Consider the following 18,312-nt stretch of genomic DNA (forward strand, 5'->3'; position numbering starts at 1 on the left):
TACATTCCCAACGGAAATATTTCCCTTTACATGTATTTGGATGGCATCACAGCCTTACATTTGAGTCAGCAATATTAGCATGACACTTGTCCTAATCTGAGACATATAAGTCCTACAAACAAAGATTAAATCAGGACCTTACACTTGGCAAACTTAATTGAAGCAAAACATGGTTGCTATGAATTAAATTAAAGGAAAACTAATAAAAATAATTTGAAAACTTTGAGTTTTAATTAAAATGATAAAAAAGTGTTGTAAGTGAATAGTACCAAGAGTGACTTTTCATTTTCAATAAAACTGAACAGTACCGGAAGTGTTTCGTTAAAACTCCCTTAAATTAAACCAGTGAAGAATTTGCATTTCAACATTCCCTTCTAAATTGTTAACTGGTTTAACTCCCAACAGCCCTCTCAAATAATTGAATCGATCTTTTGGTAGTGCCTTTGTGAATATATCAACTACTTGCTCCTCAGACTTGCAGTATCTTTGATCAATAACACCATCTTGCAAAGCTTCGCGAATAAATGATACCTACGATTGATGTGCTTAGTCTTTTGGTGAAACACTGGATTTTTTTGTGATTGCAATGGCATAAGTATTATCTACCATCAATGGTCCAGCTTCTGTTTGTAATTCTCCAAAGTCTTCGAGCACAAACCTCAACCATATAGCTTGAGTAGTTGCCTCACTTGCACTGACATACTCAGCTTCTACTGTGGAAAGGGCTACACTATGTTGCTTGATTGATGCCCAAGAAAAGACACCACTGCCAAAGGAGAAAGCATAGCCAAATGTGTTTTTCATGTCATCTTGGTTCCCACTCCAATCACTATCATGGTACACTATCAACACTACCTCATTTCCTTTTTGATATTCAATACTATAATCAATTGTACCTTGCATATACGTCAAGACTTTTTTGGCTATCCCATAATGTTTCTTAGATGGGCAATGCATGAATCTCATTAGTAAGCTAGCTGCAAATATTATGTCTAGCCTTGTAGCAATTAGGTTCAACAGATTTCCCACAGTTTGCCTATATTGATTCTCATCTGCAGGTTCACTGCCATTATCTATGCATAATTTATCACTTGTCACCAAAGGGATACTTAAGGGCTTGCATTGTTGTAATCCAAACTTATTCAATAGAGTCAATGCATACTTCTTTTGACTTATGAAAATGTTGTTTTCAGTTTGTATCACACCCATACCAAGAAAATGATATAAAAGCTCCAAATCAGTCATTTCATACATTCTCAACATCTCTCATCACCACAACCGATCATTATCCCACCGCCGTTGCCGCAACCACCTCCCACCATCATCACTATCATTTTTGCCGCCACCATACAACATCATTACCATCAGCACCACCACTCAATCATCATACCCTCCACCACCACACAACATCATCACTACTACCGTCATCACATTACCATTATCACCACTGCTACCCATTATCGTCGTTGCCGCTTCTTACCATTATCCTTGTCTTTAGGACCACCACCACTAGCACATTTGCTAACTACCATCTCTAATTCATATATTAATGATCTAGAAACACATTAAAATTTTCGTGTTTGAATTTCCTTCTTATGCTGGGTTAGTCAAATAAAACTAATTCTGACTATACTTGATCACTTGGCCGTGGATTTAGGAGGTTTCTTTAGCTCATGTTATACATAACGAAAAGCCAGTCATATTATTCCATGTTAGCTTAGCGCTATAGTATAGTTCAGATATTTTTGTGAACACTCAACAAAGCGTGAGCCCACTCACTATTCTCATATTGTCGCTTCCATCTGTTATTTCTCCTTTTATAAGCAATGTGCTATCTATACACTTCATTTTACTTCTTATACACCCCTTATTAATTTATATCAGTTGATTTTCTTCAATTCATCCGATCTGACGGCCAAAAATTAGAAGGGTGTATGAAAAGTAAATAGGGTGTGTGAATATCACACCCCTTTAATAAACTCATGCTTGAGCTACACGGCCAACTCTAATTCTTTCGAAAAAAAAAATCATGATTTATTATAGAATTGTTTAATAATATTAAATTATTACAAACTCATCACACAACCCAAAGTTGTATAGAAACGAGATTCAACTTGCCCATCACGCAACCTTCAGTTGTATAGGATTTCTCACCCCCGAAACCGGAGTTGGTAAAAAAAATAAACCACATGCCTGTTGCGCGAATAAAAAGTAAAAACACTGAATTAACAGTGAAAAAAAAATCCCTTCTTAATTAAAAAAAAAACCTGAATAAAACGGATAAATTGGAACAATTCAAATTAAGTTCTTAGCTTAATAAATTAGTATATTTGTTTAAAATATAAATTGTCACATTTTTTTTTTTTGGTCAAAATAAAATTGTTATTATGAGTAGAAACTCAACGCTCTATTGACTAAGATATTAAATCACATTGTTGTTGATCATAATAAATGTAAATTATGTGATCGCTTGACCCAAAATCCAAAATTTCTACGTTTTAGTCTACTTTAAAATTTAATTATAGATAAAAAATCAAGTTTCAATTTTTTTTTTTTTTTGACAATATTTGAGTTGAATATCATCCAATTAGAATTAATAAAGACATGAAATCAATAGAAATTTCGTCTAAAAAAAATCAATGGAAATTCTTTCATTATAAAAAGTGTATTTGTTAACTGACGTGCAGTAGGGCCTGTTAGCCATTAGTGGATTCAATCAATGTTTAAAATATCAGAAAATACAGATATGTAAAGTTGTAGAAATACAAAAGGATATATCGATGAAGACTCACGTGTGAGACTACCATCTGTTTTTTGTTAGGCCAAAGGGGAATCTTCAGTAGGGACAAAGCCCAGGAGAGAGAACAACCATCCGGAAAAGGAAAATACCAAAGAAACAAAACAGAGCGGCATACAAAAATTAGAAAAACGGGGGAAAAAGGGTCTCGCCCGGAAGCCAAGACGGGGGAGAAAAAGCAGAGCACAACACGAAAGCGGGGCAATGGTCCAATCTGCTATCCTCACCCATCTCAAGTACACATAGCTTAAGAGGGGCAGGGGAGACCATATTTGGAACTAGAGAGGATGGGGGGCCTTATGATCGAAACATCTGAACGCATCCCTCTTTTACAATGCCAAGCAACCCAATCGGTTGCAAAACTCGCTTGACGAGGAATCCACCGCCAGCTAATCGAATGAAAGCGATGAGTGAGATTCCGAATTTCGATTAATAGGGGAAAGATGGTCCAATTTCCCTTTTTGAAGTCACCCTTGATGCCTCTAATGAGCTCCTGCGAATCCGATTCACAGGCCGCATCTTGGAAATTGTTATCGATCGCTGAAAGGACAGCAAGCAGAGCTGCCTTGGCTTCAGTTTCGAGAGCAAAAGAAGACAAACAAGGTTTGGATGCGCCCGCAATAATATAGCCGCTGGAGGTACGAAAAACAACTCCCAAAAGTCACCACATATCTGGTGGGAACTCTGACAATTGCCCCTACAGAGATCAAGTATTAAGCATTCATGTCTCGCTTTGTCAGCGCCCTCCTACAACTATTAGGAGAAGTAGTTAATTTTTGCTCAAATATCTGTAAAGACATTCTTGTCTAGCTTTGTGAAAGCTTAGTATTCTTTAATGTAGCAACATCTAGCTCACATGGATAACGATGGCACATAATACTTGTGTTGAATTCGATACTAGTTATGGTTGAATTGTTGTGTGGCTACGTCTAATCCTTCCCTTTAGCGTAAAATATCCACCCCACTTGGAGTAGAACCTTTGTATGAAAAAAATGTAGCAATAACTGTAAACATCAACACTTGTTTTTACATATTAAACTGATGACATGGTAGATGATGAAGGAGCTTTGACATATTTCAGGCATGGCGATTATAGAACGAAGGAAGCCCATTGGAAGTGATTGATAAAGGTTTAGGACATTTTCCTTCTCTATCGTACGTGTTACGTTGGTAATATCATTGTTAACCCAACAATAATAACCAAATGGCTACTACCCTTTGTAGTTGGGAACTAATGGTGCATTGGATCAACCTAATCAATCTGGTTTCTTTATCGAAAGGGCATAATATGAAGCACGTTCATCTTCAGATAATCAAACATTTTGTACCAACAAATTATCCATTACTCGTTTGGAGGCTCGATAAGGATTGTTTTATTTGTTGTAAATTGGTTCATACAGTACTAGAATTCAGCGCAAAGCACACTGTTTTTGTAAATTGTGCCTATTTCCATTTAAAAACAACTAGCATATACTGCTTATTTAGCTATTGATCTCAGGTTCCATAAATCTTTCCTGTTCTTCTTAGATTCCTCTCAGGTCGATCCCTGTTGAAAGGTCATCAATAATATAATGCCGTAGAGGAGGGAAGCTTGATCGTCTTCTTTCTTGTGGACAATGAAATGCACTAGCTAGAAATCAAGTTTTCCACAATCATAATGTGAAAGTTTAACAAGTTTACGGAAAATGAACCCGTAAAATATGGTATCCCTCAAGAACTTCAGAACTCCACCAGACCCCGCCTGCTGCATCCATCCTGATAAATATGATCCTGCAATCAACAGCGCGACACGCCACCTTCTTTCTTCCACGTATTTCCCAATCGCACTAACCATCTCTTTTGGCACGATTTGTCCATTTTGTACAAAGGATGTCCCTATGTATCTGCCCAAGACCACTGCATCTTCCAATGCCACGCAACCTCCTTGTCCTAAATCAGGTGTCATGGGATGCATGGCATCACCAGCCACCGTGATGTTTTGCTTCCCTAGGTTCCCGAATACTACATGCCACGGGTACCTGAACATTAGTGGACCCCATGACAATGTAGAAAGATCCGAGTGCCGTACAACGTCTAGGTATATAGGAGGAAGATCCTTGGCATAATTCTCAATCACTTCTCGTTTTATAACTTCCGGGTCATTGGAAGGATCCGCCCCTACAATAACGATAGAAACAAGTGTGGTGTTTTGTTAAGTGTTCAGTTTGTTGTCTATCACGAATTAAAACAAAGGGAATGGTTTATTTTGGACCTTTAGCCAGACATGTGGTAAAGAACCAATAGATCTCTTTGTCATTGAGGGGAACAAAACCAGCCTTTCTGTTAAGTCCTCCATATTGCTGCACGTTATTGTCCAATCCGTGGCCTTGAGGAAACACAGCCAAGCCACGAACTCCTGATCGACCTGCATACACTGGTTCGGCAAGTCCTAACGAGCGGGCAACCACTGAGTGAATCCCATCGCAGCCTATCAGAACCTGTAGCGGATAATCATCCAATTAAAACAGAATATAATGGAAAGAAAAAGATAACTTAAAGTACTGCATTCCATGAGTGACTCTCTCATTCTACTACTTATAAACAGTGTATTTTGGTTACTATATACCTTTGCTTTGATTATTGTCCCATCTCCAAAGTGAATAACTGAAATGGACGAGCCTTCATGTTCTTGGGTCTCGATAGCAGTAAGTTTGGAAGCGAAACGGATGGAATTTGGTGGTAACTCATCTGCCAAAGCCTTGAGTAAAGCTTTTCGGTGTACTGATCTTGGTCCAACTAGGTCATTTCTAAATTTCATGTAAAAGATTGACAACAATCAAGTCGGCAATTTGCATTCCTAAATTCCTAAAGCAGTACATACCAGCTGTAAAACTGAACAAATAAACAATACTATGGTTCGCTTACCCATTGGATGCGGGAAAAGAAATTTCTTTGATTTCTCCGGTGTCAATGTTAGTTACATATCCCCTGCCAGACAACCATTCCCAATGCATAAATAAGTTGAATTTTGAGTTTAAACATGGTTCATGTGGTTAAGTTGACTCTGTTAGAAATTCCTGACAGTAATTGTAGTAGTCTCATTGACTTTCAGCTTGTAATTATAACAGCGATCAGCTTCATGCGTGTCTGCATATGTATTAGTCTTACTGACTTTGCATCCAAACATTAGTTTTCTATGTTTCTTTTCAGACAGAGATATTTTATTTAAACTAGTCTAATACTTGAAGGAGATTCGAGCACTCACTTTTTTATTGTAGCATAAACAGAAGTGAGGTGGTGGGAAACACCCAAGGCGTCAAGGGCACACCAAGCGTTGGGGAAGAGGGTTAAAGCTGCACCGGTGGTTCTGAGGCCGTCTGATTTCTCCAACACCAACGCTTTAACTCCAGCTTTCTTGAGCGCCACGGCAGTCGCCAACCCTGCTATTCCTGCCCCTACTATCACCACGTCCTCCACTCTTGCCATCATCGATCTTTTCTCTCTCTCTCCTCTTCTCTCTCTCTCTCTCTCTCTGTCTCTCGGAAGAATGTGTAAACTTGTTGGTAAAAATGCCAAAAGCCAATACGATGCTTTTATATTAGACCCAATGAGAAGCAGCTGCCAAGTAAAAGAATGAAATTGTTGAAAAGTAATGGACATTTATGTTCACAAAATATGAAGATATCCATAGAAGATTGAAAATTCTATACGCTTCATGGTTGCATCTAACCTTCCCGTTAGACTGCTTTATGGTTGCATCTAACCTTCCCGTTAGACTGCCTACGTACCCTAAACAGGGATCAAGCCATTCGTAGTTCGTCATGCACAATAATTGACATATAACACAGTCCAATTAAGTCGAAAGGTATAATGTTTTTCAATCAATCAATAGAACTCGACAAGCATGAAATTACTTGACTCAGGGTTACATAACAACCCATCTGAAAATCATGATTTCCCCTCCATCAATATATAGGCAATTATGTCACAACATGATACCGCAATTCACAACATATATCATTTCAAAGAACCAACGATGTACAACACCATTCTCGAGCCAAATATATCAACAAGTCTAATCATAACAATAACAATGATATCCAACATAACAATCCCACATGACAATTAACATTTCCACTTCGTCCATCACATAAATCATCACGTTTCCCACATAAATTTGCGTTTCATAGCGTGTAACATATTTAAGAATTAACAAAGTACATATTATTCTTTAGAAATATTAATCAACTAAAATACTCATGATAACTCCACTCATATCCAATGTCATTCCATAATCACATCGATCAATAACACATACCACAAGTCGAACGCAAAGCTAGAGCAACACAATTCAGTTGAAGACTACATCTTTGGAAAAGGGGATTTTGGACCACCCAACGGACCAAGGCTCCAAAGGGGATTTCGGACCATCACTCAACGGAATCCAAACAAACTCAGTTCCAATCCAGCTAACCGAATTGAACGGAAGTCCAAGAAACATAACAACGGCTCGAAGGAACAAGACATGATTCAAGTTACCCAATTCACGAAACTCAACGAAACGAAGCAATATTTGAGTAAAATCCACATCACAATGAGTCATCGGTCATTTACTAGACCTCACATCTCCCAAGCAATTCAATATGCATTACAATCATGTGTCATAACCATTTCCAATACCCAAGTTACATCACATTTCACTTCATCATACTAATCACTATACTTCCAACATTATATTTCAATACATAGCTTGTAACATATCAAGGAATCACAAAGTACAATATTAACATTTAATTACGTTAATCAATCAATGAGATAACATATCATTTCACGAATTTAATTAAAGAACTCTACATAATTCCCAATTTGGGTTAAGAATAATAACATGGTAATTCTAATTTATATTCACAATATCTATTGTGGATAATTCCCATCTACTCGAATTTAGGATTCTAAATCACCTTACGGAATGAACAAGAGCAAGGATTCCGGACCACTCAACGGAATCCAACAACATTGGGTTCTGGACCACTCAACGGAACCAAAATATCAAGCGATTTCTCATAATCTACCCAAACCTGTCATATGTAAAGTCAATGCCAATATTATGGAATTGCTGCACTGGCAATTCAGGCACTCAGATAAGCTGAGAGGCTCGGGTGAGGGACAATAAAATAAGCATGTGATACAATAATAAACCCAGCCATCAATCAAAATTTATAAACCTTGAATATAAATCTTTCATAGGAAATCAATACCAAACTTTTGAAAACTCCGAGGGAGGCACCCAGACATCCAAAAGTTCATTTCAAACAACCATAACATCTCACACCCATATTCACATACACACAACGAAAGTAGAATTAGGCGACACTGTTCATCCAAAGCCTACACTTTGCAACCATCTCAAACTAAACTCTATGAACTAAGGTGGATACGATCCCGGACCATCACTCAACGGGATCGCGGAGTAAGAGGGATTCCGGACCATCACTCAACGGAACCTAAACCAAGATACGATTCCGGACCGTCACTCAACGGAATCGCGGAGTGAAGTAGGAAGAATTCCGGACCATCACTCAATGGAATCCAAACCAGGATACGATTCCGGACCATCACTCAACGAAATCCCGGAGTGTAATGTGTAACACCAATCGATAAAACAAGACATGGATCAAGTTACTCAAGATACAAAGACTCAACGAAACGAGAATGAATAATGACACGAGGGTTGATACATGTTTTGAAGCAACGAACCCCATAACAATGGATTAATGGTCCACTATTAGCTCTCGCATTTCATCACATCAATCCAATCATACAATACAAACCATATTTCCAATCCACAAGTCAAATCATACTTACTGAAAATAGATCACTGGCCAGAAATAAAATAACACTTCAATAGAATTCACATTTAATTAACATGGGTCTATGGCGTATGTATATATAATTCACATTTCAATATGCAATTCGAATCACTTTCCCACAAATATTACCCATCCATAATCAAACCACATTTAATAAAAATAGATCGATGGCCAATTATAAAAGAATCACATTTTAATAGCTTAGTTTGGTTAGTAATGTGTGCTACTTGTATTTATACTCTTGATTGTACTTTTGTGTTACGATTAGGCTCTTCAAAGGAACAAAATTAATATTATCTAAAGAAAGTACACTGATTATGGAATCTACCACTCAAATAATATCACTCTATTAGTAGTAAAGAAGATTAGAAAGGAATCTGGAAAAGAAAATAGGTGTGGCAAAAAAAAGTACTCTACTTCTCCACAAAATCTGCAGAAAACAGCACTATTAGACCAAGTTTAGGCTCCATTTGGAACATTCCAAACTAAACCAAATCATGTGATATTATATGAGTTTTGAAGCTTGTGTTCTGTACTTTAAAAGCATACAAAGTTTGCAGAAAACGGAGCTCTAAATTGGAAGTTATGCCAAAAGGAAAAACGGAGTCTTGAAATTGGAAACCCAATTTTCTGCTGCTGTTTGGCAGCCCACGACCCAAACTTAAAGAAAGTTTTGATCAACCAAAACTCAACGAAATTGAGTGAAAACAATTGGGTTACGATCATGAGCATATGTACTTTCAACATACTAAAAATTTTCTCCAAAGGAGCACATAAAGGCCTAGAAATTAAGAGTCAAAGAAGGCTACTCGAAACTTGAGTTTTCTTTGCAAAGAAATCAATTTTCTGCAACTTACGTAACAACCCACTTCCAATTCATATAACAAATCCCAAAATACTTCCAGGTAGTCCAGAAGTCATGTACATAACATCCAAAACTAACATGACTCAAAATTAACAAGAAATTGACCTTTTGAACCAAACTCTTGATCAAGAAATTTGATTTACACACCCAACAATTGAATCTTTGGAAACCAAGCTAGACATAGGTTCACATGGTTACTAGAAGGTATTTAAAACCTAGACAACACTCGTGAACGATCCCACGTACCGCCACACGCGGTGGAAGTCAAGATGGAGGGTTTACAATCCCGAATTTCAACATTAACTAGAGGAGCTCAAATTTACGTGGTAGCTAGAGCTCAACAAGGGAAACACTTTTCACAACTAGGCCAACGATAAATTCTAACCGGAAACCGTTCAATTTCACCGGAGAAAACCGGAATTCTAGGTGTTCTAAACAGCCAACTCTAAAATGAATACGAAAGCACAAACTAAGCATACCCACTTGAAGATTATGAAGAGTAGATGAAGTTTCATACCTCACTCGGAGGAAATCGTTGCCGGAATCGCCGGAAAGATGATAAATCCGCCGGCAAGGTCTTGGACTTTGCGACCTCGAACTGCACGGATGGAAAAAGAAATGGGAAAATATAAAATCACAGAGATGTAGAGCTCGTTAAGAGCTTTCCAGGGACACCAAGATCATCCAAAACGGAGCTCGGATGAAAAAGATACAAGCGGGTCAAGTTTGGTGGGTTTATGGGTCAAATTTCCCCCTAAAACGGTTTTGTGCGGTTTCCATTTCCCATTTTCTGAAATCCCCCCTCCTATTTCTGAAGGTTTCCCCCCAATTTATAGCATTTTGGTAATATTACCAAAATGCCACCAACTTTAAACGACTCTAACTTCTCCGTTCGAACTCGGAAATAAGATCTGTTTACGCCTACGCGCTCATGGAATCGAACTCTACCTAACCAATTCAAGAGTTGACCGAAAAAGTCTAGAAAATTTGACATGACTAAATTACCCCTCACTTCGTTTTTCTGAAATTTGGAGAAATAAAGAACTAGTTCTAATCAAATCTTCGAAATACGTCAAGAATAAAATAAAATAATAATTTTGGGGACGGGATATCACAGAAAGGGTGGGTGCGAGGGGGGCGGACGAACTGGTTTTTTTTTTTTTTTTCTTTTCTTCTCTCTTCTTCTCTTCTTCTGCTTCCCTCTTCTTCTTCTTCTACGGGTTAGGTGGGCCGGGGGGGTGGGGTTGGGTGGGAGGGGACGGGTTTGCTGCTTTTTTTTTTTTTTTTTTTTTTCCATCTCTCTTCTTCTTCTTCTTCAGGGGACAAACTGGGTTTCCCATTGTTTTTCTTTTTTTTTTTTCTTTTTTTTTTTTTTTGTTGTTTCCTTCTTCTTCCTCCTCCTTTTTCTTCTTCTTCTTCAGGGGAACAAACTGGGTTTCCCATTGTTTTCCTTTTTTTTTTTTTTTTTTTTTTTTTGTTGTTTCCTTCTTCTTCCTCCTCCTTTCTAGGTTGCAGGGGGTGGGTTTGTGGTGGGGGGAGGGGGGATGAACTGGGTTTGGTTTGGTTTGGGTTTTTTTTTTTTTTTTCTTCTTCTTCTTCTTCTTCTTCTTTCTCCTTCTTCTTTTCTGGGTTGCAGGAAGATGATGGGGAAGAGAGAGGGGGGAGATGCACGAAAGGAGAGGGAAGATGATGGCTAATGTTTTTTTTTTTTTTTATGTACTTTTTTATTATTATTTTAATATTTAATTAGAACTTATAAAAAAAACGTTTGTAGAAATTCATGCATTACAAAAAAAAAAAGTAATACTAGATAAATTAAACTTGTAAACTAAATATGTAAACAAAATTAAGTGGCACCAAAAATTTCTTTGGTGAAGCCAAAAGGAGTTTTTTCTTTTTTATTTTGGTAAACACGCCAGGAGGAGTTCGGTTTTGAATAGATGACTGACTGGCCGGTAGTAGGGCCCCTTGACCATTGGATTAAGTTTAGCTACAACGCTGATGCACGAATTAACTTTTATGTTGACAACGACCATTCACAATCATATAACGTGTCTGTGTTTGTTGAAAAGTAACTACTCTTCAATTTAGTAATGTTTTGCCAACATGACAACGACCATTCACAATCATATAACCATTGAGTAGTTTGCTTGATTGACACGTTTTTTTTAATTCACTAACGCTTGGAAGGTGTCTTTAGAAATTATACATGACATAATATGTATGTCATGTTTAGTACATCGTGAGGCTCATTTCTCTATTTATGACAGTTATTCGGCGTCTTAAATGGTAATAGATGACATAAGTTTTTATTTTAATGTCGCTTACATGACGCTCATTCCTTTATTTATGACACATGTTCCACGTCTCAAATTGAAATAGATGACATGTTATTTTAATTTAATGGAGCTTGTCAGGTTCTTTTACAAACTATGCATGATACTGTGCGTATGTCATATTTAGTATACCGTGACACTCATTACTCTGTTTATGACACTTATTACACGCCTTAAATGGTAATAGTTGACACAGGTTCTTAATTCAATGACGCTTGTTAGGCCTTCTTAGAAGTAATACATGACACTCTTCAATGTCATAAAAAATATTTTTAAGACACTCACAAAGATAACACTAAACCATTGCGTCACAAAACTTTTAACATGACCAATAAATGGCGTTGTGACAACCCGTTCCAAATTTTACATTTTTAATTTATTTTAAAAGCGTGAGTTTACGAAATTGCCCTAGAGGCAAGGACTTTGACTTCTGTTGACCATTGACTTGAGAGATGTGGGACTTATTCTTTTAGCATATCCTCGTAGTACTCATTGGTATGAACGTATAGGCGAAAACCGTTTGCGAGTTCGAATTATAACGGTATACTTATGGACGTTTGAAATTGGTTATTTAAATATTTGAATTCCCACCTTGTGGGATTAGTGGACCAATTAAATTAAAGGGACAAGGAACCAATTAGAACATTTAAAGTGAAGCTTGCAGCCAATCAAAAAGGAGGAAGAAAAGAAAAGAAAAAAAAAAAAAAAAAAAAAAGGGAAAAAGGCTTCCCGTGCACCCATGTCCGCACCACCGCGAGGCCATCTTCCAAGGCCGATTCCGGCCAACTCCGGTGGACTTTTTCGATGCCACCACCACCATTTTGAAGCTCTCATTCCCCTCTACAAAACCCACCCAAGAACCACCTTGATTAACCATGGTATAAGGCGGTTTGAGGCCACGAAAGTTGACGAAAATCAATGGTGCTCCGGCCACCCTTTTCGATTTTCCGGCAAATCGGCAAAGCAATGGCCGATGCCACCACTTGGGCTTTGTAGCCCATCATCCCAGGAGCAAAACCCAACCAACCTTGACCCCGTTGGACCACCGTAGACGACGAATCGACGTCGGGAAGTTTTAGGCACCCGCCGGCTTCGTGGGCAAAATTGACAATCTTCCGTCCACTTTTGGACTTCGTGGAAGGTATGAAAGTTGCTCCACTCACTGAGATCTTCATTTCTGTGAAGTTTGAGAATTTTTGAAAATAGTTGGATTTTCCGGCGAGTCGGGGCGGCCGACCGCCACCCGCGGCGGCGCGTGGCCAGTGGGCCGCCAATGCTATTTTTAGGCTATGTCGAATGTTTTGAATTCAGTTTTGTCATTTGAATGACGTAGGTTGATCGTTGGAACCTAAATTCGTTATGATACGTTACTTGATAAAAATGTGAATCGATGATCCGACCGTTGGATCGTCACCAAAATTGGATATATTATAATACGTAATATTTAAAGATCATAGGAATTTACGGATCGGGAATCCGACTTACGGATCTTCTTGAATTGGATTTGTAAGTTAGTAAAATAAATGTTCACGGCCATTTGTTTTAGGCAATTGGCGGAGATCTGACCGTTGGATCGTAATGAAATTTTAATATGTTATTCTAGAAACATATTGTGGATCGTTGGAAGTTGCGGATTGGAAATCTGATATGCGGATCTTCCGGGTCAGGTTATACAGGGTTGTAAACCCTACCGTCGATCTTTGATCGACGGTTGACTTGTGGTCAATGGGTCTCAAACTATTTTAGAATGTCGTTGAAGTTGTGTTTTATGTGAATTACATATTCTACGGATAAGAGTTCTGAGATGTGATTTGATAATTGGTCACAGGGACCAATCATTCAGGACGTCTCGATACGTGCGCTAGAGAATCATAGCGTGGACTCCAGGTGAGTGCATCTTTTCCTTTTTTATCGTACATATTATTGAGAGTTATATCGACACCTTTAAATTGATTAGGCATATTACTTTCATATATAATTATTGTGAATGCTTGAAGTACTATGTGAACTACGAATGGCTTGATCCCTGTTTAGGGTACGTAGGCAGTCTAACGAGACGTTAGATGCAGCCATAAAATATTCGAGACAAAAGCCTTGTTTGGGAAATTGAGTAATGCGAAGGAAATTGGTTAAGGCAAGTTTTTAGTTTTATGAATTAGTTAGTTAAATTAGTGTTAATTGGGTTGTCATGAATAATTATCCTTGAAAATAAGTAGTTTGGGAGTAGAGCGTTATTGATTGTACACTTCACCTTATATTGTTTATAATTGAAAATGCTATGGCATGGTTGAGTAGTAGATTGCATCATGGTATATCCATATGTATATTACTTGCATATAATTATTGAGAATGCTTTCAAGTGCAAAGGTGAACGCAGGACACCCATGTAAGTTCAGGTGAGTTATGATATTAGTTGAATCGATTGCGTTATAGCATGACTATAGTTATGTGTTAGGCAACTTCGATATTGTCGTACTGGTTGCCATGAGTTGCACATGTTATATTGAGATGCATTGAGAGCTCATAAACCTGCACCCCGGTGTTAGTGCTCCCGCCCAGAGTAGGGCATAGTCCTTCACGTGTTGTTCACCTCCCGCACCACACGCTCAGCTTGAATACAAGTTAGGTGCACAGTCCTGTCGTACAGACCACTATAGGTGGTTCCGACTCCCAGGTGACCCGCGATTATTCGCCCAGTCTTCACGTGATCGTAGCACTTGAGTGTATTTATTTACACCCAGTCCTGTCGTACAGACCACTTTAGGTGGTTCCGACTCGTGTGCAGGTATACTTATTGAGCTATTGGCTAGCCATGATTGACGAGATGTGGATAAGTCGTACAGGTCACTATAAGTGACTCCGACTTACATGCTAGCCAGTATTGACGAGATATGGATAAGTCGTACAGGTCACTATAGGTGACTCCGACTTACATGCTAGCCAGTATTGACGAGATATGGATAAGTCGTACAGGTCACTATAGGTGACTCCGACTTATATGCTAGTCAGGATTGACGAGATGTGGATAAGTCGTACAGGTCACTATAAGTGACTCCGACTTACATGCTAGCCAGTATTGACGAGATATGGATAAGTCGTACAGGTCACTATAGGTGACTCCGACTTACATGCTAGCCAGTATTGACGAGATATGGATAAGTCGTACAGGTCACTATAGGTGACTCCGACTCACATGCTAGCCAGGATTGACGAGATATGGATAAGTCGTACAGGTTACTATAGGTGACTCCGACTTATATGCTAGCCAGGATTGACGAGATGTGGATAAGTCGTACAGGTCACTATAGGTGACTCCGACTTATATGCTAGTCAGGATTGACGAGATGTGGATAAGTCGTACATGTCACTATAGGTGACTCCGACTTATATACTAGCCATGATTGACGAGATACGGTTAAGTTGTACATGTCATTTTAGATGACTCTGACTGATATATCACTTTGTATTGATCTAGTTCATTTGGCCTACTTATTAATGTATGGTGGATTTGATGGCAAACCGTGGTTTTGGTCATTTCCGAGTATGGTTTGGATATATGTATATATGTTGTACTGTCTTACGGAAAACGATACGGGTTTTACATTTAGGGGCATTACTTTTAGAGAGGTAGTAACTTTGGGAAGCTTGGTTTTATTGCTTACTCACACCTTCTGTTTGGTGCCCTCCGGGTTTTAGCTGCTGAGTTTGTATTGACAAAAATCTGTGGCGAATCTTAGTATTGATGGATATTTTTGAGGGTATGATTCTTACTCACATTACTGTACCTTACTTATGCTCTGACATCGTGCGTGAAATGGATTCGCTTCCACTCGAAGCGCACTCTGGTATTTAGACACTTTTGGAATCGAATTCATTAACTTTTTATACACTATCACATTTTATGGCTTCGTCACCTTCCAGGTGTCGGCCAGCACAGCTCGATTCAGGGTCCAAGTGGACTTTCTGGGTCGGGATGTGTCAGGCGTCATGTATTAAAAATTTGTAATAGTGAACAGTGGCAGACGAATCGATTGTTCCTTAACTTCCCTCTTTAAACAATATTGGGAGTCTTCATATTTTCTATATTGCTCCAACATGCATTACGAGTCAATGCCCGTGCCATGTTTCGTTCAACATAGCATTAAATCCGTAAAGAATTAGTCTTAAAATCAAAAGGCTACTCTTCCTTAAACTTGACATAAACCAGTAGGCAGGAGGCTCAAGAACACCGGCGGAGCTACATTAAGGGCTACTCTGGACTGTAGCCCAGGTAGCTTTGAGTAGAAAATAAAGTTTTACATGTAATTTTTATTGATTTTTGAATGTAGCCCACTATATATTTAGTCACTGTTTCAAATTTTCTATGTTTAATTATATAATACAGTTTACAAACTTTTTTTTTTCTTTTTCTCACATCTTTTTTCTCATTGCTTCTTGTACATGTAGAAGTTTGAATTTGTTTGAATAACGAAAGTTCTTAGCTCACTTGTGAAAATTTTCTTAAGCTAACTGACACTGTAAAAAATATAATATCAAGTTTCTTTGTTTATAAAGATTTAAATCTTTAAGCTAGCTCATCCGGTGAAAATTTTCTAGCTCCGCCATTGATCTAGAACAAAAGCTCCATGGGTTATCTTTGTTTTTCATTTTCGTTTATGATCACAACTAAATTGCTCTTCCTGTTATTCACAGTTTCCTTCGCAGCTGACTGCACTGCTCCCAACCAAACCAGTCTATCATCGTAATGGCACGACCTTCGATTTCAAATGATGGAAGCTTTGAGTTGAGCTTCCAGTTAACTCAGTTAAGTAAGTTGTCTCTTGTTAGATATATTATCACGTGACTGTGTGCCCAAGGTTTTCTTTCCTTCATATGTGGAAGGTTTCTCTTGTAAAAAATTTAATATTCTCGTCTCGTTATTTAATTGATTTGTTTTTCTGCTAGGTCGTAGGATTGAAACTGTACATCAATTCCGCGGTCTGAACAATTTTAATTAGTTGAATTTGTTTTTCTCAGTTCATCCGTGTCTTTAAAGATACCAAAGACAAGAGTAACTAACATGTTAGGCGAAAGCGAACTTGGTGTTCGCCACTCGGAATCGTATATTTTAGATTTTGGGAATCAACCACTCAACCTTCCACCAAAAAGACGCCATTGAAATTAATTTCTTTTGAAATCTCTACTTTTAACCTTTTATTTATTTATTATTATTATTATTATTATTATTTTAAAACTTTCTTTCTTCACGAAAAGTCTCTTTTCATGCATTGACGACATAAGAAGTGCTTGTGTAATGTCGTGTTAAACAGAAAAATTTTAGATGATTGACAAATTAGAGAACATCCTTTGAATTATCGATACTTTAGATGATAGATATGATAGCATAGCACATCAAAAAAGGAATTTCCCTTGCTCTCGTTTTCTTGTGCAATGTTAATACACCACATGGCTTTAATGGTGTTTCTCTTCGCTTGTAAGTGTGATGTCTTAAGTTCAATTCTTACTAAAAACGAATTTGAAACACGTTATTACTAGCTCATTGTGAGGCTAAGCTCACCTCATTTCCTTAATCTAGATAATATTGTCTATTAAAATATATATATATATATATATATATATAGTTTTATATTCCACGCCTTAGTTAGTTTTGTCCACGTTAAACGAAATACAATTATGTAGTGTTACGAAAATTCTTTTCAAATGTTGGGGCAGTGTTCTAACCTTGTACTATTTATATAAAAAACACTCTTTATTTTAACTAAATTTGGGTTCCAAATCTTTTAGAAAATATTGTGTGATATGGTATGACCACGTATGTACTTAACTCAATATTTTCCATGTGTTCAAGTTTTGTACAAGTGAATTTGGCACTGAATTTTCATCCTTAAAAATTAATAGAAGATAACAAAAAGCAAAATATTGAATAAAGTTGAGATTCCACTATAAAACCAATTGGTAATATGAAGAATAGCATTGTTAATGCTCAAAATTGGGAGGTCAACCCTTGATGGGTGTGGGAGGAATGGCAATTTAACTCGTCAAACCCAATCCCTGTTGGAGGGAGAGAAGAGTGTGATGGCAAGGAGAGAAAGAATTTGGTGAATTTTAAGGTGTGTATTATCTCAACCCATTGTGTCTTTATTTATAGTAATAGGGAAGGTAAATCTCTTACCCTTAGGTATTACAACAAATTAGGACACTCCCTAAAAGATATCATAGAATTACAATAGGATTTACATAATTACATTCCTAATTTAATTGACTGCAACACTCCCCCTTGAGTAGGTAAATAATCAAACAAAACGTCGCATCAAGTCTTCAGTGTTGAAGTAAGTTCAGTTGGTGAAGTCGTCGGCACAATGGGTGAATGCGAGTGTCAAATTAACGAAAGTATACATTGGTAGTAAAACTCACAAAACATCACTATGATAAAACCCAGTATGGGAGAAAAACTCATAGACAAAG

General features: G+C 37.7%; 1 protein-coding gene across 2 annotated transcripts; it reads right to left on the reverse strand.

The window, feature by feature from the left end:
- Window positions 1-4,152: 4,152 nt before the first annotated feature.
- On the reverse strand, window positions 4,153-10,295 carry LOC103946545 (monooxygenase 2). Of its 2 annotated transcripts, XM_048564128.1 has the most exons (7): window positions 10,029-10,295; window positions 6,507-6,565; window positions 6,042-6,394; window positions 5,702-5,764; window positions 5,403-5,583; window positions 5,049-5,274; window positions 4,153-4,954 (listed from the first exon to the last, which is right to left on the reverse strand). In XM_048564128.1, exons 3-7 carry the CDS (start codon window positions 6,263-6,265, stop codon window positions 4,428-4,430), a joined length of 1,221 nt encoding a protein of 406 aa, XP_048420085.1. In that variant the 5' UTR covers window positions 6,266-6,394; window positions 6,507-6,565; window positions 10,029-10,295; the 3' UTR covers window positions 4,153-4,427. The 2 variants fall into 2 exon arrangements, with proteins under 2 accessions (XP_048420085.1, XP_048420084.1); XM_048564127.1 differs by lacking the exon at window positions 6,507-6,565.
- Window positions 10,296-18,312: the final 8,017 nt, after the last annotated feature.

Source organism: the organism of the source record quoted next, unplaced genomic scaffold (genome assembly GCF_019419815.1).
Source record: "Pyrus x bretschneideri cultivar Hongxiangsu unplaced genomic scaffold, Pyrus_bretschneideri_v1 Contig38, whole genome shotgun sequence".
Lineage (NCBI taxonomy): Eukaryota > Viridiplantae > Streptophyta > Magnoliopsida > Rosales > Rosaceae > Pyrus > Pyrus x bretschneideri.